General features: G+C 40.0%; 1 protein-coding gene across 1 annotated transcript in view; it reads left to right on the forward strand.

The window, feature by feature from the left end:
- The window catches only part of SLIT3 (slit guidance ligand 3), a gene marked incomplete at its 5' end in the record, with an annotated part of 526,167 nt that overhangs the window by 270,210 nt on the left and 230,295 nt on the right, over positions 1 to 25,662 (forward strand). Inside the window, one exon of the mRNA XM_082006257.1 lies at positions 4,911 to 4,982. Coding sequence (XP_081862383.1) covers positions 4,911 to 4,982 — 72 coding nt within the window. The remainder of the gene's footprint in view (positions 1 to 4,910; positions 4,983 to 25,662) is intronic.

The raw sequence follows: 25,662 nt of genomic DNA on the forward strand, positions 1-25,662 counted from the left end.
ACAAGCTACCAACATGTATTAACTAATTCTCATTTTTCTCAGCTGCACATTCTGTAGCTGGAACGAAGCTAGTTGGAAAAGTATTTGTTTAGTAGCATTGGTGGCAGCTGACACTTTCTTAAAGTCATTCATACCTTTCCATTGCTTGCTTTGAAAAATAAAACTAAACAACATAAACTTTCAAATATTATTGTGTCAGGAAGAGATGATGAGAGACAATTGGTTATTTTGCACTCTCAAGCCATATACAGTTGAGTCAAGCAGTGTTTGTCTTGCGGTTTTATATCAGCTGCTACAGAGAGCGCTGTGTCTGAGGTCTCCTTTCTTATTCCAAGAGCAATTGAATTGTGGATAAGTTAGAAGGTACTTGAAAGAATTAAGATAGTTATTCTGGATTTTTCCTTCATTTTAGCTGAACGTTGGTTCCATGTGTTAGTGGTTAACTTGTGAGTTTACTGTTTTATAATGGCATCAATATACAATAGTATACTGGTCCATGTTTGGCTGTGGAGCGTTTGCACTTGATGACTAGTTTTTAAGTCTTCGCATTAAACTTCTTAGACACTAAAGGCAAGTCTCGTTCTTTATTGGGTAACACTGAATGGTGATCTCTCTTTTAGCCCATTTGAGTGGGAGAAATAATAAGAGTAGTGTTCAACCACAATTAATACTTCTTAATCAAGCTGCTTTTCAGGCACTTCTTTGTTTAAAAATAGTCTTTTTTAATTTCAGAATCTGTATGCCAAAAAAAGACCTTGAAAATAACTGGTAAATGCTCAAAGGGTTGATTTTTTTGTTTCGTTTTTGAAAGGGGAGACAACCTAAGCATAATCCTATCAGTGTTGATTTTTTGGTTTTCATATGCTACATCTTATTTTCAGTACCACAGCAACTTTGCAAGTTGCATTAAAGGAGCTATTTTAATGTTTTCGATCTGTAGTTCAAGTGAAGACATTTATTTTATGAATGTTCGTAGGGTCTGTGTTCCAATTAACTGATTTATGTTCTGTCACTGGCAAATTAAAAAAAAAAAAGGATTCTTAATGTATTTTATTGCTGTGTTAGACAGTTGAAATTTCACTTAGGATGCAATAACCAGTGTTAAAGCAGGAAGCTAAAACCCAGCATTGTAGCAAAGCGTACAGAGGCACTTAGAAAATGTCAGCAGTTTTGGGTGGGTTTTTTTTTCCTTTCCAATCCTTTTATCAGTAAGGCTCTTGTAATTCACATTTGAAGATCAGGAAAACAATATTAGACTTGCAGAGGGAGTTAATCTGTGTCCAAATCATTTTAGTTAAATTAAAATAAAAACTAAAAAATCTATTGACTTGTGCCAACTCTTGTTTGAGTCTGGGTTAGACTAATGTGTGGTCTGCTGTGCTGTGAGGGCGTGTGAGCCACAGCTGCTGGATTTTGTTAGCTCCTGCATCTCTGATCCATGCAAACTTGAAGTCCAAGTCCTTTACCACCTCTGTGGCTCTGTTTCCCCTTCTCTGAAACGAGAGTGCTCTTTCCTAGGGGCGTTCACCGCACGCTGCTGCCTGTGGAAGCTGTCGGTTGAACGTATCGAGTACCATCGCCTGCTGTGCTTTCCACCTCGTTGGCTCCTCCGGGGTGTGCCGCCCAGCATGTTTCCATCGGACGGGCCCGCTCTATGAAGGAGGCCGGGAGACACTTCCAAAAAGAGACTGCTCTTTATTGAGGCTGTGGCTGGTTGCAGAAGCTCTGTGACAGTTACACTGCTCAAAAGCTGTGTGGCGGGTTGAACTGGATGAAACTTGCCTGTATATATCAAAATAACAGGAAGAATAATTTAATCCAAAAACATTTGCTTAGCTCAACATGTTTCCGTTGGTGTTGGGCTTGCTGCTTTCAGTACAGAGGAACCTTTGTGAAGGAGGGTGCTGCTGATGTACTAGCACATTTTAGCTTGTCCTTAGGTCAAGTGCTTTTGGTCAGCTCTCTAACATTGTCTGTTAGGGTGAGGATTTTTGGAACCGTACGTTTCTCTAAAGCTGGAATTTTTCAGTTTTCCTCCTTAGGATCCATCGTGCACTCAGGCATTGGACTTGTCTCCTCCTGTACAGAAGGAGGTGGCATGAAGCCTCTGTTTAAGAAATAGGAAATGTATCAGTAATTGTAATTTATTTTTCTTCAGATTCATTGTTTATTTTTTCTAGAATAGAATTTTTTTTTTTCCTGTCTGTTTTTTTTTTTTAGGGTTTTGTTTCAGCCTCGCATTAGTTTATCTGGTTTTCTGCAGTTACTATTGACTAATATTTGTTCTACATACTGTCAGTGAGAACTTCCCATGATGTCTGTTATGAGAAGTAAGGGTTGAAAAGCTGAGACTTTAAGATGAACTCTGTAGACAAGTTGCTTGTTACAGCCTTCTGCTTCCTCAGAGGAAATTTTGTGAAGTGCTCGGCCTGAGCCTGGTCGCTTATGAAAGATGATTAACAGAAGTTTGGCACAGTGTTAGGAAGCAGAGATGAACACTATTCGTAACCGTCTCAAAAAAGGGATGATTATAATTGCAAGAAGGCAGTTACGGAAAATGAAGTATGCAGTTGTGAATTTTCTTCCATGCTGTGTCACTAATGCCATGCAGGCAGGCAGTTCTTCAGACCACTAGAGATATTTATGAAATCAGTCCATGATCCTGGAGATATAGAGAGGCAGTGTTGTTAGCTGGAGAAGAGTGCCTAAATGGAAAATAAAATTAATACAATTTAGAAGCAGATTGTCATAGAAAATGGATGAATTTCCTATGGTCCCCCATTTTTGTCTGACTGCAAGTGAGAGCTGAGCGTAAAGACAGAAGAGAAAGCAAAAATGTAAATTAGCCCTTTTAGACCACAATAATATTAGAAAAAATACTTGAAAACCTAATTTATTTTTAAACCTGATTTGAAATCATGCACAATAAAATTCCAGATGAATGCAGCTTGAGCTGTTGGTGAGTTTAGTGTGGTTTTATTTGATCACACAATTCTACTTTTTCAAGCTCTTTTTATTCTATTTTGCGTGTCTCTTGCTTTTGGATCTTACTAATTTTTGCCTTCCTAAGCCATTTTGTCACACTTTTACTATTGGCTGAAGCTCTGCTGTGCCTCGCTGTCACAACCAAAGTGACTCCCCGTCATGAAATCGTTCTTTGGCATAAGATTTCCTTCTTATAGGTCTGAAATGCACTTTACTTCCGACTCTTCTCTGTGCGGGTTGCCTGATCATTTGTCTGGGTTGAAGGTCCGTCTTTAAAGAACTAATATTTTGTTGCTGGCAAAAGAAAGGGGAGGTGAAGGAAGGGTCAGGGTGTGGATCAGTGTTAAACAAATTGTGAAGGTCACAAAGAATTTTAATCTGGCTTGAAAAAGAGACTTGTATCCAGCAGCACATTTTTGTTTGTGAGAGTCTGAATGGACAATTGTGGCTACTTTGAGAATTTGGTGTAGACTGCATGACTGGTATGAATTGAATTAGTCTCATGACAAGGACATAGTCCCCTTTTTTTTCTATCTGCCTGATGGAAAGCAGAAGAAAGCCCTGTGTGACACATCTTGACCCACAGTGTCACTGTGGGCTTTTGTGACAGGCTCTGATTTCTGGCTTCTCATTTGATAAAGCCAATTTGGTGGAGACTAGAAAGGAGGCGTACTGCAACACAAAATGTACTTACAGAAAAGAGTATCTGGTGGTGAGTACAGATGACTGCCGTTCCATCTTAATAGTCATTAGAAAGCCAGAGTTTCTTTCTGAAAATGTGGAAAAGTGTTGGGCTCGTATAACACAGTGTCACGGTCATACCGAATGATGCACTGTGTAATATCCTGCGCCGTGGTATCACCTTTCTTTGTCCTTTCGTCCAGTCATCTCTGTGCCTTCCATTTCTTCCATTTGCTTATTTCTTACATTTTTCTTTCCCACTCTTCTGCCTTCTTTTCATTATCTTACACTTCTCTCTTCTCCCCACTTTGTACCCTAAACCAGAGTGAAATCGCTCCCTCTTTCCCATGCTGACGGGGCACCAGCAAAGAAATCATTGTGAGTGCTGCTTTTCCCTAGCCTGAAAACATCCCAGCTTTCTGATTTTGTGTTTGTTGCCCTCCCATTCCTGATGCCCTCCATTGGCACCGGTAGAGGGTTGCAAACTTGGAAAATTCCAGTCGAAATGTTTATAGTGCATTGAAGGAAAAAGCAACTGACTGCAGGTTGTATAACAGAAAACTGTAACCTGCGGTGTTCATTGCTCTACCTGCACTCACAATGCAGATGTAATGATTTAAATTGAAACGAGTACTCGAAAGACTCTTCAAATTGCTGCTGTTTTTTTTTTTTTAACAAGGTGAAAAATTCTGTCGTTCCCACTGATAGACAATGCAGTATTTTTATTTTCTAAATGCAGTGGATCAAGATCTTTTCACTGTGAATTTAGAAAACTCACAAGAAGAATGATTGTCATGTTTTTCCTGAATATTAATTTCAAATAAAGGGCTGTAATCTGAGCTGGGGTAGCCAGGTACTTTTGCAGTCAGTAAACAAACAGGAGCATGGTGAGAAAATTACATTTGCACTACAGGGTTGCAATTTCAAGGCGTAAGATTTGGCTACAGGTACTGTGACAGTGAATCATGGCATTGTGCCAGTGTCATGACCACATTTGAGTGATGTTTTCTGGAAGTTCTGTCATCTGTATCACAAATTCTGGTGGCTTTTGTTGGAGAGTCATTTCGGCTCATGCCACAGACCTCTAGAGGAGATAAAGAAAATTGAAAACATCGTGTGGTGTAACAAATCCAGAAACATCTGCTTTTCCAAGCATGTTTAATGTTCCATTATCACACCTAGATTTGAGAAATGTTTTCTTTTGTTAATACGATGTTTTTTTTTTTTTCTCTTCCCTTATTCAGAGACCTGAGTGAAAACCAGATAAAAGGAATCCCTAGAAAGGCCTTTCGAGGAATCATTGATGTGAAGAACTTGTAAGTGACAACTTCATTAATATTTGTGGTGAAAAACATTCTCCCTAGGTTACATCTGGCTGTTACTATTTGTTCGAGTACCGTGTGGTTAGCTCTGTGCGACACAAAAGGGAGCTGTGGACCCTGCTGCGCGCAGCACGTTATTGTCAAGGGCCTCCCGTGCTACTTCGGTCTGTGTGTACACTGTGCAACACACCTGGGGGAAGTTTTGGCAAAGAAAAAAGTATTCTTCAGGGCTTTACCCCTCCCTGCAGTATTGTCCTGCAAAATTCGGTGAAATCACAGTCCAAGCCTTGAAGCCAGATATGCATAAGAAAAGAACTGGTAGAGTTTGGGGGTGAAATTGAAATATTTCACTTAGGTTAAATTTTCTGTCCTACCACTTGGGTGGGAAGTAAATTTGGCAAAATGTGGCACACAGGCACAGTAGTTGAGCTCAAATATCAGAAAATGAAAAAATAATGTGGGAAATGAACTGTGCATGCTTTGGCAGTTTGTATTGAAAGTTAAAATAATTTTTAAAGCCATTAGAGAGAAAAGCAGGTTTTTCTGTTTGTGCTAATGCAGCTAGTCTGTCCTAGCCATTTTCTATAACGTATAGTCTGAAATATGTGTAAATAAAGGCTTTTAGCTCTGTATTTCCAGAGCTGCTAGAAGCTCTTACATGTTACGTACCAGAAATGCATTTTTGTGCACACCCACACACTAACGCACCATTGGCATCATTAGAGTCAGCGCAAGGTGAATTGAAAAAGGAAATAACAGCCAGCAAGTTGGCAGAGAGTCAGGATTTCCTGAGAAAACTTGCAGCTGCTCTCAGAACCACTTCAGAGCCATTAGTATTAGCACTGTGTTACCACACCAGTAGCAGAAATCTGATACCCCAGCGTGTTAAATATTGTAAATAGTGTGGATTTTTTTTTTGTTTATTTAGTAAAAGAATCAAATTAAGGACATCTAAAAAGAACCACTTTTCTATGAACAGTCTTGCAAAATACCTGTGCTCTGTTTTCATTTCTTGCCTTGATGAACAATCTCTTCAGTGTCCAGACTACTTTTTTTTTTTTTTTTTTCCCTATAGACAGCATGGAAACTGTTGAGGGCAGTCAACATGAGTCAGAGCATGACCATGTCTGTATCCAAGGGCAAAGCACGATTCTTGTACTCTCGGTGGTGATGCTCTGTTGCAGGGAATATCACATCACTAGGGTTTGTGCAAGGGATGCAAAAGACCAAAGCAGGACTTCCCCCAAACTGGAAAACATAGGCAGAGGTGCAATGCTGCGAGATGGCCCCAGCGCGCTCTGAGCACTGTGCAAGGTTGCTTTGGAGACTTTGGGACAGACAGAACACGAAGACATGTCCTATAACATCTACAGCTGTTTCTGCAGGCGTTCAGCATACTAAGCTTGTGTTTCTTCAATGGTTTGTTACTTACTTCATGTATGTTCAATAGTGACTTTAGCTTTTTGGGTGTGAAGGCTTTTTTACCTGAATATCAGCTTGAGAAAACACATCTTGAGGAGCCATTTAAACTCTTCTAAGCCTCCTTTTCAGTGGAGGAGCATCAGAGGACCTGTGTGAGCAGGTCTAGTTTTTAAGACACAGGAAAACACTGGAGAATATAGTTTATAGGGGGAAGAAGTTTGTGTATTTTAGACAGAAGTGTGGCTTTTTTGTCATGTTAGCATGAACTTTACTTCCACTGTGTAATCTAGAGGAAGAATAGATGGTGTTTTGTTTCAGAAAATCTAACTTTCCTAGCTATAATTCACTGTTAGTTGTCTAACTTCATTTAAAATAGCAACGCGTGCATTCAGAGTTGATTTTACCTCTGGGAAGCTCTCAGAAAAATCACAGGTGTTCTTTGATTTATGCACCCACTCTCAGTGCAGAAGGAACCAGGGTCTCACCTTTACGTGAGCTGATAGCAAGGGATGGATGGCTGGAGTGCTTAAAGGAACTCTGTAAATGTTCGGATCTAAAGCTTTAACAAAAAATTGTGACTATCAAGTTAGGCAGTATCTATTATTTTACTGTAAAAGACAGCGTATCAGAAATGCTTCCCCATAGCCACTGTTTCTGTCTTTCAGTAATACTGAAGTTATCACAGAATCATAAAATCATTCTGGTTGGAAGTGACCTCTGGAGGTCATCTAGTCCAACCGCTGGTTTAGCAGGAGCACAAAGCTTAGTAGACTAATTAATAGATTTGCTGATATGAGCCACGAGTACTGATTGTTAGATCAAAGCAGGAGAAGCAGAGTTTTCACTCAGATGTGTAGTCATTTTTTTTGATAAGGAATGGATGAATTGTGTATCCAGGGTGGTTCATTACAGCAGGTGACTTGCTTCCAGACACAGACTGGCGGCCTATGAGTTGCTGAGAAAAAAATGTGGCAAAACCTTGAGCCAACTTGCTGCTGGAAGCACATTAAAATTTCTGCAGCAATAACTGTAAGGGATGATGCAAGTTGAACCAAGTTAATATTTAAAGCTCTTAAAGCTTTAAGCAGTAGGCTTAAACATGCCAGTTCCCATTCTCAGTCAGGGTTTGGCAGCCGAATCGCTCCCTTCTGAGTCACAGAAATGACCATGCCAACGAGCGTGAGTGTTCAAGCACCTCGAGGAGGAGAATGAGTCTTTGCCTTTTGGTGCCGTTCAGCTGTTCGAACACCTGCACTGCTAATCGCTGGGGGGCTCTCCGACATGCATGCACTGATGTGAGAGCAGCGGGGCTGACTGTTTCTGTGGTTATCGTTTGCAGATATATTGTACTATCTCGGAGTTCTTCCACCTTTTACAGCATGTTTTTGAGGGATCTTGGAGACTTTTAGACATAAGAAGTAAAGTTACGTGTTCTCCCGTACTCCTCCGCCCTTTCCAATTTATCTTTAAAATTAATATAGGGAAAGGTGGGCATGGAACTGTCTCTGTTTTCATGGCTTGACATTTAACGTGGCCTCAAATTCTTCCAGTTTCTACATAAAGTGTCCAAATGTCATGGCAAAAATAATATCTCTGCAGATATTATAATAGGGACACAGCAAGTGCTAGACCACATGAAAGTCTCCAGATTAATGCTGTCTTTAACAGCGGTTTGGAAAGCTTCCCTCAGGAAAAAATGCAGAGAAGTTGATGCAACAGACTAAGCAGGGGCATGAATTCCTTCTGGATACAGGCTCCGAAATACTCAGCCTAAGGGCTTGATATAGATGACAGTGGGTGCCATTTGACAACCCTGTGAGAACTACCTTATCTCAGCATGGCCGTAGCAGGAAAGCAACACCAAGTGGCAGGCTGTGTCTGGTTGGAACATACTGGTGTAAAAAAAAATTAATTCCTGAATTTAAGGGACGAGGTGCTTCTGCATGTGCTGAGGGGTGAAAGTCCTTGGTGATGTCCCTCAAGCACCAGGACTGCAGAACTGGCTTGGTACCAATACCATTTCAGGCATTTAAAAAAAAAAAAAGTTAAGATGATAGGAAAGAAAAAAAATTGTTACAGAAAGCAGTGTTTAAGGATATTTTTCACCGTGCCTTTTCTTTTAAATGGTAAAAGCTTTCTATCTTTTGTCATTCTCTTAGCAGAGCAGTGAGCCCATGAAAATGGGCTCACATATGGGCTGTACTGAAGAAGAACTTTTAATTGTCAGGGAGGCCAATGGTTTTGCACGAGACAAAGCCAAAGCAGAGGCTGGCAAGATAAAGCTTTAAAAATCCCAAGTGGGAGAAATTTTGTTGTGTGAATTATTTTCATATGAAGTGTTTTCTGCTGTTTGAATTATTTTCATATGAAGTGTTTTCTGCTGTTTGACTATAAAATGAAAGGACAAATCTGTACACAAAGAAAAGAATTCTATTTCTAATTAAAATACAGAAATAATTATACAGCTTTTAGAAAGTTTCATGAACACGTAACGTCCATTACTAGTCGTGAACATTAGAGGAACTGGGTGTAAACTGACACTTTGAACATATTGTAGAATAGATGCATAAATGCTGCTCAGGGGTCCTGAAAGAGTTGAACAAGAAAGGGCAGGAGAGGGCCAGCTTGCGGGGCACACCTGTATTCAATTTCTGTTACTTATTACTTAGAGAACAGGAAATGTTTCTTGCAGGAATCTAGCCCCAAGTAAGCACACTTACTTCAAGAATTAAAGTATGTGGATTTGGGTCTTGTTGAGCTTTGGGCAACTCAGCACTGTCAGCCATGGCCTTCCATCATAAAAATATATGGAGCTGCTTCTTGGATTTCTGCACGTTTACCCTACTTGTATGACATCTTAGCATCCAGCGTTTCTCTGGTGAGGCATTCCTGCAGGTTCTGTTGAATTAGCCTGCCCAGCCCACCTTACTGAGGGCAGCCAGGTTCTCAGAATAGGAATATGCAGAAGTGGACTCAAATAAAGATCCCGTAATGGCAGCACCTGTTCTTTTAGGGCATTGCTTGTGGTTATGGGCAGTATGCTCCCAGCTCTTCCTCTCGCCGTGCCCTCTTCAGGACTGTCAAGCTGAACATAACCAATTGAGATGCGTGGGGATCACAAAGTGTTGTAGGAATGTGGTTCTTGGAGGCATGATAATATTGGGGATGTTTGTGTTGCAGAGATCATTCCCCCATAAGAAATGCACAGGACATTTCAAAGAATTACTCTTCCTGGCAAGTTGCTGCCCTGTGTCCTTTTGCCATCTCTTGACAGAATTTTATTCCTTTATTTTGCAGCATTGCGGTAAGGAAAATTCAATAGCCTGAGACTTACCAGCAAGCAGAGATCTGTGTGAAACTAAAACGGCAACACTCTGGTTGTGTGTTTCCCCGAGTCTTTGCTCCTTTGTCACCCATTCCTATCTTGCGCCTTTCAGACTGAAGGAAAAGCTACTTCTGTAAGCAGTGAGAGTGCAAACGCGCATCTCGCGTACATACAGAGTGCACAGACTTGGTGTCGGGGTCTAGGTCTGTGCAGCCTCTGTGACCCGCATCAAGGAGCAAGTGCTGGTGGCAGGGCTGGGTGGGTAGGAAGTGGCCTATGTCCATACTGTCTGTAGGGCTCGAGCTCTGCTGCGCATGGTCCTCTCTTTCTCATCAACATCTCCCAGCCAAGGCAACTAAACGATTCACTGAGAGGAAAACATGAATACGTATGCCGTGCAGATGCCTGGGGGGAAGGACAGAGCAGCAGATCAGAGGGGAGCCAACCTGACAGTGTAGACGCCCCATTTGAACACCGTACAGAGCTACAGCCACATGAAATTACACAGTTACTGCTTTTTTTGTGAGGAGTTGATGCTGTTTCTTCTTCTTGATTCACTGGAGCTAAATTCTGTGCATATTCAGCTTCTGTCTTTTTTTCCTTTTGTGGGCTTTGACTGTAAGACAGAGTTTTGTAGCATTGGGATGCAGAAAAAGGCAAGCTAACAGGCTCATCTGTCATGATAATACAGGCTCATTGCATTTCTGTCTAAATATTTCTCAGCCGCACATAAGATAATAGCTGATATTACTAGACCTGCAAGCTGCTCTCCTTGCGTCCTGGGGCCACTTGGGACATTAGGGCTATAAAGAAGGATATTACCCACAAAGGTTCCTTTGGAGGAAGAAATTAAGAATTTAAAATTTCTTTTAAAAATGCAGAAATATATCAGCAGATATGTAACGTTTACCACTTCTGTAAGTCAGTACACGTTCATTTTCCTAGTGGTTGTATTACCCAGGCAATGTAAAAAATAAGAACTGTGCAAATACTGTAAAAAATTTTTGTGACTGTTAGTTTCAGTTTCTTATTTGTTAAATGGCTTTTCCTGGAAGATACTCTTACTGTTTCTGCATGCATCTACGATTAGCATCGATCCATGTGACTTTTACAAAAATTAAACATCTAGATTGCACAGTCAGGTTTTGGAAAAAGCTGAACTTGCTGTTTGCATTGAGAGATATTTTGCATTCACCTACACAAACCATAAAAATGTTCCTATGTCACTTTTTTATCCATCACAAACAGCACTGCAGAGCATGTTTGTAATTTTTGCCATTCAGCCATAGAATAGAAATAATTAAACACACCTGTCTAGTTAAAATAATGATTAAACCCAAGGAAATAATGATTGATTTGTGTGTAGCTATTTCACTAGCAGAAAGCAAGCAAGTGATTGTGAATTATTTGTCGTACATAAATATGCAGTATATCTTAACGAAATGTTACACTAGAAAACTTAACTCCTTTAGTCCGGCTTCTCAAGGGAAGCTATTATACAGAGCCCTCTGAAATTCCTGGCCGTAGTTTCTTGACATTTGTGTACAGTATTCAGTGTTACTATTGCGGTTTGCAATAAAATAGAAGAAAAGGAGGAAGATAAACAGTTGGCCAGATTTTCCACTCGTTTGGTGTAAAATCTGGAATAAGTCTCCTGAAGTCAGTGGTTGGCCTCAAATAAAAGCAATGAAATGGCTAGAGGAGAATTGATTATCACGTGTTTGCATGTGTATTTGCAGTATGTATCTTTCAACAGGCTGAACACTATGTGTCTGTATTTGATGATATGCATGAAAGGCACATTATATTTTAAATACGAATACGTGAAAATTTAAAGAAAAGATAAATTTCTATTACAGAGTAGATTTCAGGTTGCTTTGATCTCAGCTGGTATTTTTGAGTGTTTTCAGAGCTGGCAAAACAGGTCAGAGGTATTGAAACAGTCAGCTATTTGAATATATTTGTTAGAGACAAGCTTTTTGCACTTTTCAGGGGGTGAAAAGATCATATTACTTCAACTTTAGAAATCCATAAATAATTTTCCTCCTTATCAGTAAATTCACACTGCTCTCAATGTAATCCAACAGTGTATTCTGTTCTGTCTCCTGTAACTGGTATTTATTGTGATAGTGACCATAATGAATTCAAGAGATGTCTGTGGCCATCACATTTGCTTCCCTAGAAATTCTGTCGTTATGCTGCATTATAATACCACTAAAATAACACCTCACCAACTTACCACCTTCTATGGAGAAACATCACCTGCAGCGTAAGTTAATTTTATGAATATATTAGTTTGAGCTTTTGCCATCTGTTCTACCCCTTATGAAAATGCAAAAAGCATATATTTCACAACTCATTAAAAACATATGATTGATTGAAATGCACATGCATGTTCCCTACACACTTCAGAATGCATTTAAGGTGAGATATGCAAAACCAACCAAGCAGAGAGTCTGAGTCTTGGCAGTGGGCATTTTGTGATCCAGTACTATTTATTCCTTTACATCTTCAGCTGGCCTCATGCAAAGGCCCGGCACGCCAAGTGACACAGAAGTTGGTTGCTTCGTTTGCCTCTTGAGAGTCGTGGCCCACCTTTGCAGGGACTGACTGGCTGTGTATCGCAGTTTTGCTTGAGGAACTGCTGCTGGCTGTACTGTCTGAGGGCAGTTTGGCTTATATCCTCCCTTTGCTTTTCTGTCTTCTAGTTTATTCAGTTCTGAATCGCTAACCTTTAAAATCTACCTACCCCGATCTTTCTAAATAATTTCTCTTGTCTATGTGATAGTAAAATTCAGAGAAAAAAAGCAAGAAAACCTAAATGGGGTGCAGCCAGACTGCTGGCGGGCAGGAGGGCGTCGGGAGGCATTTCGTTAGCCCCCAGCCGAAGGTGCCTCACTGCTCACCCTGTCCATTTCCGTCAGGAACGTCATAGCTGCTGCAGCCGTAGCCAAGGGTAAACCTGTTAGGAATGTGGAGATTAAAACTTTAAATTTAATTCCGAAACCTCATCCTTTTAATCACAGTTTCTTCTCTGCCTACAGTGAATAGGGATAGCCTTTTTTCACATTTGTGCTGCGGTGGGAGAAGGGTAGGCAACGCGTACACCATCTGTATGTACTTCCAGAGGGTCTGTAGAAGTGCAGCATCTTGGGCACAGGGGTGCGTGCCCAGTCTGTAAGGAAGGCTGCCCTCGCAGAAGAGCCTTCTGCAGGGTGAGCCAAGTGTCTTGAATAAGGAGTTCGTTCTGCCTTTTTCTAGAATACGGTACACATAGGCAGTGCCTTCTGAATAGCTGTGCTCTCTACCAGTTCATCGTGACTGTCAAGAAATACTGGGTTTTTCAAGTGTCATTGCAGTCCTGAAACGTTTGCATATATCTCTCGTAATGCCATAAGGAGTAGTCATTATTCAAAATTACCTTCTTGGGAAGAAAGTTTTGTGGGATTTTTGCATTGTCCACCGATGCTAAAAGATGCTGCTTCAGCAGGAACCTTGCTAGCTAGTGGCTAATTTCAATCTTGATAGCGCATTTTCGCAAATGCTCTGCAATAGTGTTATGTCAGCTCTTCACGTGCTGAACTGCAGCGTTGGTTCGAACCTGCAGGATATTCCTGTATTTTATAAGAAGACTTGCTAAAGGGAATGCTGCTTCCTTGCTTTATTCCTGAACAACTTGGGATGGTCCCAAATGCATCAGGGAGCAATGGCAGAAACATGTGCAGGCTAATAACCTGCAAATTGTGCAACACACATGATAAATACTGGAAAGCTCCAGAACCATTTAATGAAGTATTTCAACGTGTCATATTTGGTAGTGTGATTAGGCTATACTTGCATTTTTTGAACACGTTTTGGTTTATGTAATCCCCTTTCCCACATCCCTCGCTAATAAATAAAACACCAGGTGGACTAACCAGCACAGAATGATCTTAAATCTGTTGAATGTGCTAAAGTACCACTTGTACCTCGCTTGAGATTGATTTCACAGACTGAAAATGCACTGCTGATTATTATTTTTATTTTTAAATGAAAACATCTGCATTAAGTGGAGTGGATGTTTACTCTGTTCTCCTGTCCAGTTGCATTTCAGGAAGTATTTGTTTCATGGATGCCCGCAGTTGTGGGCTTGACTAGCCACAAGGGATCTGTCACCGACAACTCATTAAAAGCCGAACCATCGCTCCTGAAAAACAGATTTCCTCCCTGTAAAGGTTGCCTTCCCCTGAGTAAAATGTCAGATAAATAAAAGCTGAAATATCACTTAAGTGTGCTCTACCTATAAAATAGAAGTATATAAGCCAGCAGTATTTAGTAGTGGAGGATGTATGTTTGGTGGCATTTAATATGTTTTTTAAATTTTCATTTTTCTGATGTGAATCAGAGCTGACTACCTCCATAATAAGGTTATACATAATTTTAATTTACCCAGTTTCTCTCTTTGATATATCCACTGCAATATGTATTGTTTTCAATATCAATTCTTGGGCGAACCGTAGTTTTTTTAAATATTTCTTGTAGGTGCAAGACAAGGATAAATACCAAGTGTTTTTCCTTTTCTGGAAGTGTACTTCAAGCATCATTTAAAGGCTCCACTTGCCTTGTTCATATGGTAAAATCCTAATGCTGATGACAAGGAAGATGAAGTGTACCATATAGGCCTAAGTTGTCCTTTCCATCTACTTCAAATTCTGTTCTGATCTTCCCCATGCTTTGTATTTTGCATCGTTTACTGCTTTCTCCTGCCTAAGAGGGCTTCTCCTATAGCCATTAGTAATGCAGCTCTGTAAGTTGGTCATCAGCGAGGGTCTTGAGGAGTGACGTGGATGTGCTGTGTCCTTACAGGAAAATGGCACATCTGACACAGCCTTGTGAACCGTTTGCCCAGGAGATTAAAAAAATTCAGTATTTGGGTGTGAGAAACCCAGGCTTGATGGTCACTTTTATAGTTTGTAGTGAATTTTCTGTTTGATTTGGTGAAAAACAGTTTAAAAATCAGTTTCAGGAATCTAGAGCTTCAAGTTGTATATAATTCACTTACCTAAATGTGACATTGGTGTAAATTTCTAAATGAGGCCACAAGCTGCACGTCCAGACCTTGACGAAGGCAAAACTCACTGCTGCGTTGGGTGGGATCCGTTCTCTGGGGTTTGAAATGACCTACAAAAAGTCAGGCTGTTGATATTTCCAGAGGTTACTGATCTGCTTACTTGTTTCGCTGAGCTCTGCTCGGTGCTTTCTGCGCTCATTATTCCTTTATCCTAATAAAGCATAGATAAATTCTGATGCAGCACCCACGCTGCAGCAATGCTTTTGTATGGAGAGTAATCAATAGCAGATTTGGCCTTTTTCTGTTTTAATAGTCTTACAAAAGTCTCTTTGACAGAAACAAACTCCAGAAAATACCATGATTTAAAAACAGGCTATGTGGTATTCTTGCTGTCCTTTTGATATAAACCTTGATTAAAATGGGATGTGACATCCATTGAAAAAGTATGAAAATCAAATTTTCTTTATTTTGTACTTTTTTAGGCTAACCTATGCCTCCAGTTTATCTTTGTATAATTTATGCTGTCTTTGTGCCATACCTTAATTTTGAATACATTTGTTGAAAATTTCCTGTAGCATTCATCTGTGATTGTCAAAAGGAGCTTTTATTCTGGGGGAAAAAAAAAAAAAGTACTGGTTTTAATTATAATTCTAAATAGCTTCATAACCACTGTGAACTCTGAATTTACATCATTTTTATGATAGCCACACCATTCCAGGTTTATCGATTTTGTCATTTGCTTCATTACATTTAATGCAAACCTTTTGTATGGAATTATTCCGGTGCTGTGCTGGGCACGGAGGGGTCAGCGTATGCAGTTTCTAGCCAAAACAGCATAGCAATATCATTTTAGTGCAGACTCCATGAATAAATGGGGGTTGTAAATACTGTCCAGCAGCAGAACGAAGTTTGCCTTCTCCCCTTGACCTTTCCAGCTGGACAAAGTTAAAAACATAGCTTGAGCTGTCTTTTTTTGTGTGTGTGTGTGCTTTTTCCTCTCTCCCGATGTTTCAGCTCGGCTCTGCAGTCGGTGCAACACGTGCCGTTTAGCTAGAGAGAAAAAGGGTCTTTTGGCCACGAGCATGGGAGTCGGGCAGCGCCTGCTTGTTCCGTGGCAACGCCACGCTTTGCCGTGGGACTTGTCTGGCAGCACCAGTTCTGTGCAAAATGGAGATCTTGCCCACGGCAAAGTGCTGACCTGCTGCTCAGAATCAGTTTTGAAGAGCCGATGTGTGTTTTGGCAGAGATACTGTGAGTCTGGAGTCTCCAGTTGTTTCACCGTTTCACTGGGATAAAGTTTTGATTTCATTTTGTAAATAGGCAACAGTGTTCCCGGATTTGTTGTACTTTTTAAGGTCCTTAGTTCTTAATACTTTATCACTTTTTCCTGGATAACACGATTATTATTTTTAATTTAACTTCATTTTTTTTAAAAATATGAAAACAGTGGTGCAAAGCAGGTGAGTAAATGGACTCTTTTTTTCTCCAGAAGGTAATGACTTAGGCTCAAAAATGAATTTCAGTAATTGATTGGGGGACTAGATTTCCGGCACCACTCTTCCTTGACCACAAAATAAGATGGATGTCCCCCCCTTCTTGACCCCGCCTCAGCAAGGCTGCTGCTTGGCTATTGTCAGTCCTCAACTCAGCTGCAGCTTTCTGTGCAAGAGCAGAGCTGAGTATTTAAAATGACGGTGACAAAGCCTGTATAGTTTCTCGACACATTTAGAGGACAGAAGGGAAAGATTATGTTTCTCATTCAGTGATTCAGTCTGTTATATGGCTTTGCTATCTCGCAGTTGGGTGGCTCCATGAGATAAAGTGGCCATACGAAAATGAAGCCACCTGCAATTCGGTTCAATCCAAAATTGTTATGCCTTGAAAGCAAAACCTTTTTGGAGGAATAAAGAATTAAACTGTAGTGGTATAATTGTGTTTTACAATCTTTTCATCATAAATTGGTTTTATATGAACATATGTTCACTGTGTTTATACAGCAAGGGATGTTGTACAGTCCTTTTAAATACCTAAATTGCTGCATCATTTGAAAATATCCTCAAAAGAAGTTCAGATCATATAAAACCTACATGAACATTTAGATCATCCTATGGAGGATCCTCATTTTTTTTTCTTTTAAAAAATCATGTTTGTGCTTGGATCTGCAATGTTTTCTTCCAATGTAAAATAAGGATCTAATTCCAAGTGAAGCACAGAGGGAATCCTCAGGCACTCAAATATCTGTTGTGAGATTAATAGGAACAGTGTAAAGTTGATTATCTAGGTGTAAATCTCTGAATGGCTTTAGTAAACAGCTTTAAGGTAGGAAATCCTTTTGTTTAAGACCAGATGATATAGGGTGAATTTGAGATGGCAGCATTCGAAAGAGCTGTTAGATGATGGTCTCATTTGTACAACTGATTTCTGCTACCGAATATAATTTTCCGCCAGTTTTTCCCCTACCAAAAGCCTGTGGGATCTAATTTTGCTTTTGTTTACCCTTTGGTAGTCCCATAAATGTCAAAGAAACAAATGAGAGAATTCTGTCTTCACGTGGAAGTAACCTCTGCTCCAGTCTTTTGTGGTTTTTTTAAAGCTCTTTTTTTGGAGTTATTTTTCCAAATCATTGAACAGTAGTACAGTAACACTGTGATAATATGCATGCACGGCTTGTCCAAGGTGCTGTTCGCACACTGAGAATTCTTCTTCCTTTCTCTTGTTTTACTAGGGAAAGCGAAGTTTTCTTAATTGTTCTTTTGAAGGAACATGAGACTTTCAAGAATAATCAAAATAATTTCCCTATATAATTCTGCCTCACTCTTCTGTCAGTCAGAAGTTGCTTATAAGGCAGTCATGATAGTTAATACCGGAATATAGAATGATGTTTTTCCATTAAAAAAAACCAACAAACCACACAACAACAACAACAACAACAAAACACCAAACCCCAGAGTTTATCTCATTTAAATAGATAAGCTAATGGGCTACATAAAACTGTGACGTGGTGCACGAGATTTCTTAAGGCAAATGGTTTGCATGAAGATCCCCGTAAGCAGTTCTTGCTGCATTTCCAGGTGCACAACGTGTCGCCACATCCATCTACTTCTCCATGCAGTGAAACATTGTTCTTTTTCATACACATTAAAAATGGCTTGTCATGACATGTGGTGGGACATGGATCTTTCTGGTGTGAAAATTAGCTTTGGAAATTTTTTTTTTCTTTTTTTCCTCTTCCTTCTACTGTTTTTGTGACCCCTCAGTAGCCCTGTATGTGAGTTTCACCCTTGAACCTGCTTTATTTTGTATTTAATTTATATGCTTAAGCTCAGGTCATATGCAGCATCAGCTATTGATTAGGTCCTGCTTTTAAAACCAGACTTACAAATAAGATGACTGCTCCAAGGGGGTCAAGTGGTTTGCCTGGAATGATTCACGAAATAAGGGGGCTCGCGGTTATCTGAACCGTTTTGCTGGGGGGGGGGGGGGTTTAGCTCTGCCTTGAGATCCCATTGCTCTTCAAAGATGTGGCTCTCTTGCTTCTTGTGGAGCAGCTGGAAAGCGTAATTAAGGGTTAATGTTCAGGCGGGGGGGTAAGCAGCAAACTCTTGCCAATAAGTTAGGCGAGCAGCACTCGGAATGACTGAGAAGGATGGGAGAAATGTACTGAGAAGCCAGTTGTGCAGGTATCCTCTTTACCTATTTAAAAAAGATTTGTTGCTTTGATTGCAAGGAAGAAAATATTGGGGCAGGGCTTTTCTCTGGCCATTTTATTTAAGTGCTGTCACATTTCAGTATGAATAAGATGTTTGAGATTTTGTTTGAAGGGTCAGGTAACTGGTACGCTCTTTTGATCCAAACTCGCTGCCTAATGCTACAAAGGAGTAAAAATTTTCTTGCACATGAACGCCTTTTTGTTATGACAATCCTGGCAGAAGCAACAGCTGTCTCTGCTATGAATGTATTTATGGACTGATGTCAGGAAAAAATACTGATAAAAAAATACCACCTAGCAAGAAAATTTTGAAGGCATATGGATTAAGTTAACTTTTAAGATTCTTTGTTAATGGCTTTAATTTCGTAAGGCTTGTAGAATCATTATTCAGTGGCTAATAAGTAAATGTGAATGAACAATTTAGACATGTAAACGTTTATATTTAAGAAATCATGATGTCTAAGATGACCTGAAGGTTGATGATGTTAATTTCAAAACTAAATATTTTTCTTCAAAAAAAAAAAAGTAGCAATTTGCAGAGAAAAATATTAAAGTGTATAACTTCTAGGAGATTCTGTATATAAACCTGCATCTGCAATATTTCCTGTTGATGTTAGATGTCAGGTGTAAAAGTTAGTTAACAATACTAACCTTATTTCTAATAATAAACCATCTTCTATCTATATCTATTTTTTTTCCTTTTTGAATTAGGGATGCAGTTATTTCACGATGCTGTTTTTACCAGTTCTAAATGGAATAATTCTTTTACATTTCTGTTCATTAGAAGCCCTGCATTTATAGATAAAAGCAGACTTTTAAGTTACCATACTCAAGTCTCCTGCAAGATGGAATAAAGCCCTTTGGAGGTCACCTGTCATCCCGGTTTTGCAGTGCATGTTGTCTTGTCCCTTGGTACTGGGATTTCTAAACTGTGAAGTTTCAGATCCAGGGTCAAGGAATTCCTTGTTAATTCCAGCAGTTAACCTCTCCAAGCGAATAGTGATCCAGCAGGAAAGCTACAAGAAAGCTCCTGTTAGGCTGCTTTTAAATTCTACCCAGGAACTAAGCTTATGGGGTGATACCAGGTAGCAACAGGGTTTTGATGATACTTTTACTTTCAAGTACTGCACTTCAGTAAAGCGTTAGTGCTGTTATACGTGTTTTACCTATATCTTTATAAATGTACTTTGTGACAACAGTAGCATTATGAATGTAATTATGAATTATCAGCACTTTCGAAATAAATGCTCCCTGTTCTATGTTTTTAAGTTGGTACTTAACATGTCCTGAGGCCAGGGAAGCATATTTTAATTTAGAAATTATGTGGATTAGTGGAACTGGAAGTGTTGTGTTCAGTTCCTGAAATTTTGTAGAACCTCATTATGCTGCTGACAGCTGTGCATCTGCAGGGCGGATGAATAAATATATTAAAGGGTGAGGGACTCAAATATTACAGTGATCATATAAATGCCAAAAACAGATGAATGCCATTTACTTTTATGAATTAAAAGACATAGACCTATGGTTTCACATAGGTGGAAAGAAACATTCTCTGGTGAATATGCAGAAGAGTTGTCGCATATGCTCTGTGCCCTGTTCCTGCAGGATGTATAGTAGTGCCACACTGATTTTGTAAAACATTGTTCAGAAAGTTAAAGATCTGCTAACAAAAACTGAATGTAGTGATCCAAACATATTGGATGCTTATGGTTCATATGGGTGTTCAAATAGGAACATTTGTTCCAAAATGCTTATAAACATAAATCTGCAGGGTGGATTGCTGTTCTTACCCTGGGTGATAAACATTTCACAGATGACATGAATTTGGCTGGCTTGAAAACAATAAAACAAAATGGCTTTTTTTGTCAACTGTGATCCAGTCCGCTGTTTATTTCCATAGCAGTTTTCAAAGTATTTCAAAATTGATGTAATTACTAGGTCCCAAGGTGACCAAGAACAACGTTATTTTTGGTTCCCATTTAATATGTCAGGTCTTGTATTTGCTTTCCTTTCCTACCATCTTTTCTGGCTTTTCTTTTGACTGACTTTTCTTTAAAGTTCTTTTTTTTTTCTGTCTAGAAACCAGTTATTCTTTCCTAATCCTTCGTGTTCTGTAGATGCCCTGTTAAGTCTTTTGGGTCTCATTTGTTATGTTAAGATCCTTCATTGGCAGTGTAGCGTTTCATTGCAAGCGTTCCAGAAGTGGTGTAGACTTGGGCAAAGGAGTAGGTGGCAGAGGAGGACACAAATCACAGAGGCATCTTCTTTTTGAAATATGTCATGAGATGATTAACTTGAGTTTGGCTAACTACTGGAGGAAGATGGATGGGTCTTCAAATTCATATGTAACTGCCCAACAGGCATTTCATGTCTGAGTGGACCTTGGCAGTACTGATATTGCGAAGTCACCTTTAGGCTGGCCTGCTCAGGGCTGTTGCATGAGGCTCTGAATCCACACAGAATTAGGTTTCCTCCCCCATGGACCTCACCATATAGCAGACAGGACAACACTCACATCTGTGGAACAAAAGGTTGTGATTTCGGAGGAGGCCATTTGGTGAAAGTTCAGCAGCTAAAGCTAAGTGTGTACAGGGTATGGCCCAGAACAGCTTCCAGTCGAATGTTTTCCATTATACGACTGCTTATAGCTTTTCTCCTTCCCTATAGAAATGATTTCCTAATGTTTGTCGTCTCTGTGACAAAGGTGCTTTCACATCACCAGTTTCCTAGCTCCTGGGTAAGGCAGTGACCCAGCACGCTCCGGTCCTGCAGCCACTCTCAGACAGTCGCTGCTTTTTCACTGAAAGATCTTCCCTGATTTGGAAATGCTGGTTTCTTTTTTACACTCTGGGGGTTTACTTAGAATAACCCCACTTAGTAACAATAACAAATGGCAGACTGAAGTGCTTATTTGTACCCTTTACCAGTCTTCTCGGAGTAACAGGAGTGTTATTTGTTTACTCGTATAATAAGTACTTATTATTACATATGTACTTATATGAGTAAGCAAATGTACTTCTGTAGTTACATAAGCACACAGAGTGCCCAGAGAAGTGCAGGGTACTATTTTTATGGACGTGGTACAAATATCAATAAATGTATAAAAGCACACAGCAAGAAGTCACCCTTTCATCAAATTTTTTGTAGCATAAGCGGGTAATGCAGAAATCAAACACGTGTTTTGTTAACTTATTTCTTTGAAATCACATAGGAGAACAAGCAAATTTGGGGCAATGAAGTATAGAGTCAGAACTGTAAGTATGGGAAGTAATTCCAGTGGGAGTTTGGATGTGGAACTTGGATTCATTGCCTTGAGTAGTGAGAATGAAGTTTGATGTAAGCGCCTTGAAAGGTCAGAAGCCTGACGATGAATTCTAAGGTGTTTCTCCCACCTTTAGCACCGACTCATCTAAACTCACCCATATGCTTATCTAATATTGATTACAAGTCAACTGCAGGTCTGAGTTACAAAATGAGATGTGATGCTAAGAAATGACAAATATAGACTCTTAAAAACAGAGGATCAGGGCATTGCGTGTGCATTGAAGCAACGACTGGAAAACAAATCTCAAATGTTTTTATAGTATCCACTGCTGGTCTTGTTTTATATCAGTAGAAAGGCAACGGCCTTAGGAGCATAGATATATGATGTACGTGGGTCTGCTGCTCTTTTTCAGTAGGCCTGAGAAATCACATAGCTGCAAAGCAGAGAAACATGTAGTCAGAGTGAGGAGTCAGAATTTGGAACTGTGTGCGGACCTCAGCCATTTCGGAGCATTTGTGTGTTAAAAACAAAATCTCTCTGACTTTGATAATGCCCAGGCAGGTGGGCAGTGAACAAGAGAAAGCTGTAACTAAGCCAAATGGCTTCTTGTCTTAAAGTAATTGAAGACATTTATTGTTCGTTGGTTATTTTTCAGGGGCCAATTTTACAGTGGAAATTACTAGAACAATTTAGATTTCATGTCTCAAAGGTGAGTTGCTGTTGCCAGATCAGTATAAGAGGAAAAGGGTAAAACCAAACAGAACACCTGGAGGCACCTCACACACACACCTTTCATCATCTGGAGTGTTACTTACTCATCCTAAAATCAGAGCCCACAGCTGTATTAAAGATAAAATTGCCTGGTCTTTGGAACCCTGTAGGAAGGCTGCTGAGCCTGTGCTAGGCAGGGTCAGTACCAGAAACCTGTATCAGAGTGATTTAAAACTACTGCAGCATCTTGAAATGTGTAGTGTTCACTAACTATGCTCCAGTGGCTGTGGGTTTTAGTTATTATTTTAGCACTTCCTGGACGCTGAGCAACTCAATACAACCATGTTAAACAAAAATAATCCCCCAAACCAAATTGGGGCACTGAGATATCCTAAACTGTTCTTCCTGCTCTAGCATTAACTGGCCATTTTTGGTTTTTTTTAAAACAGTGTGATAAACCAGGATCTGATTGAAAAAATTTATTGGTGTGTGATACTAAAATAGTGCAGTTCATAAGTGCAAGATGTTAATTGTTTGGGTATTCATCCACTAAGTATTAATACTAATTTTCTAATTTTTAAAAAAAGTCACCAAAACACAAGAATCTTTACTGGTTTACCCAAAGGTACCAGCCAGGTAACAAGGTTGACGCTCTACTGTGACTTTACTCAAAACATTTACAGTTTTGGTATTATTTCCTCCTAATCTTTGTCTTAAGACCTAGAAAGCATATCTCAAGTCATTGTATGACTGCGGGTGATAGAATTATTCTAATGTAATATGTGATTTCAAAGGGGGCAGATGTCTGGAGATCGAATGTCAAGATTCCTTTTTGCTTTGTCATCCCCCTAACTGTGTAAAAGAGGTGCTTCTGGTGTCTGGCCCTTGGGCATGTTTACCTTCCCTTCCTTGCTGGGGCCTGTCGCGCTTGCGCTCTGCCACAGCCTCTCTCCTCATGGAATTTTCATGTTTGCCGAAAAAGTCTAAGCCTCTTAAAGGTGTGTGACCTCTACTTTTCTTCTCAAAGCTGAATTTCTTAAATTATTAGTAATAAAACTGTGTAAACAATGGAACACCAGAATTAATACGATTTTTGGTAAGCAGCCCTGTTGAATAACCACCTCGCTTTGCTACATCCCGCCCTTTGTCCTGGCGGTACGCGTGGGCACCCGTAGCCCCGTCTCCGATAAGCTCCCTGCAGGCCCGGGGAAGCCCGTGGGTGGTGTCCTCGGGGCAGCACTAATGTCGTCCGCCCGGCGCTAACCCTGCCTTGTTGCATTGCTCTGTAGAGTTCCATGCAGTCCTCCGGCCTACTGACGCCATGTTTTAGAAGTACTGGTAGCTCCAAACAAATTTTGTCTATCTTTACAACTGAGAGCCGATATAAAATTTAATATTAAGGGATGAAGCATTCTGTGTCTTTCTTCAAGTTTTGGCTCGGTAATTAATTTGTTTCTACATGGAACATATGCACAGAATCATTGTCAAGAAAAAAGACCCAAACCCCAGTTGCATGCTGCTATACCGATCTGCCGTAACAGCTAGCCTGTGGAGGCTTATTTGTTTTTCCTTCAAAACGAGCATGACTTATGTGCTCTTAGTTCCCTGTAAGTAATGCCGTGATGGTACACGAGCCTATGTAAACATTGACCTTACAGTATGCGTCTTGACACGTGCCGGGGGCAGCAGGGCCGTCGGGGGCTGCCCGGGGTGCAAGCGCAGCGGTGCTGCTGGGCTCAAGGAAGGGTGCGGGCACGGGGAGCCCGGGCCCTGCGGGCGCGCTGTACCCGTGTCTCCCTCAAAGCACCACACAGACACGCTGAAGGGGAGGGAGGGGCTGAAGGTTTGGTGGAAGTCATGGCCCCAAATGTGTAAATAGAGGTAACTTGCAGCCATTATTGCAGGGCAGGAAAGTAGCAGTTACTTAGTGATCCCATTCCACCTGCAGCAGCGAGGTGGGTGCTAACCTTCTGCCCATGCTCTTTGTACATTGCAAATTGCTACTTATTATTTACGTTAAATTTCTGCATTTTTTTTCCTAAGTGCCTTAGTTTCAAATTTTCCACAGTTTCCTAGTGACATCCGTCATGATATGATTTCTATTAATTTTCCTAATATGATTCCTTAATATGATTTCCTATTAATAAGATGAATGATTAGTAACATTTCAGAATTAGACCTTTTCTTTACTTGTCGTTTTTTATACTGTCAACTGAATATAACAATAAATAAAACAAAGATTTAAGTAAGTGCGAACCTTCTGAAAATGTAAAAACCACTATAGTAAATAACTTCCATATTCTCTAACACCCATTTTATCTTCCTCATTTTTCCCCTTTTCCCCTTTGGGGCTATGGCAGAGGAGAACAACAGATGGTTATCAGTCAAGAGTAACTAGGGAAACCGCAAAACCTGCCCCAATTGCTATGGAGACAGCCATTTCTGTGCTTGGTATGCACTATTTGTTACATCAGCAACCAGAGAGAGTTAAAAAAAGAAAAAAAAAAAAAATTGTTCCAAACCCCCTGCTATTGAAAGGGAATCTTGTGTGGAAGAGGCAGGAGTAGTCTATGTGTTCGTATGCCACTTAAGTTTTTCATTAAGCTAATATGATGTCTGTATTTGACAGCAACATTTTGAATTCTGAGTTAATATAATAAAAAAACTTAGAGTAAATACTTGATACTTTTGAATAATATGCAGAGTAATTATTTTATAAGCAACTCTCCTCCTCCAATTCGGATATCCCTCCATCCTTATTTAACAACCTGGCAACATAGGTCGGGTATGAAAACGGAAGACAGAGAATATGAGTGCGCCCAGTTATTTCATGCAGATGAGCTGCTTCTGCACAGTGCTTCAACCGTAGCTTTTGGCAAAACCACATCTTTAGGAAATGGGGTGGAGGGGTGGGGGGGAAGGAATTTTGGAACACTTGTAAAATCCCAGAGGGAGATGTCAACTTGATCACAGCAGCTCTGTCATCTGTGTTACGTACCACCGATTTACTCCGCTTCAGAATTACTTTACTGTTGAATTTGATGTATCAATTCCTTAAATTTTCTGATACAGGCAGGGTCTTATAGAATGATTTTAGCATAGCCTCAACAGAGAGTAAAAGTTAAACATGAAAAATGCATTAAAAGTTACTTTGAAAAAACTTTACTTCAATTTAACTGAATTTAGTATTCC

This window comes from Phaethon aethereus (genome assembly GCF_964289735.1).
Source record: "Phaethon aethereus genome assembly, chromosome: 14".
NCBI lineage: Eukaryota > Metazoa > Chordata > Aves > Phaethontiformes > Phaethontidae > Phaethon > Phaethon aethereus.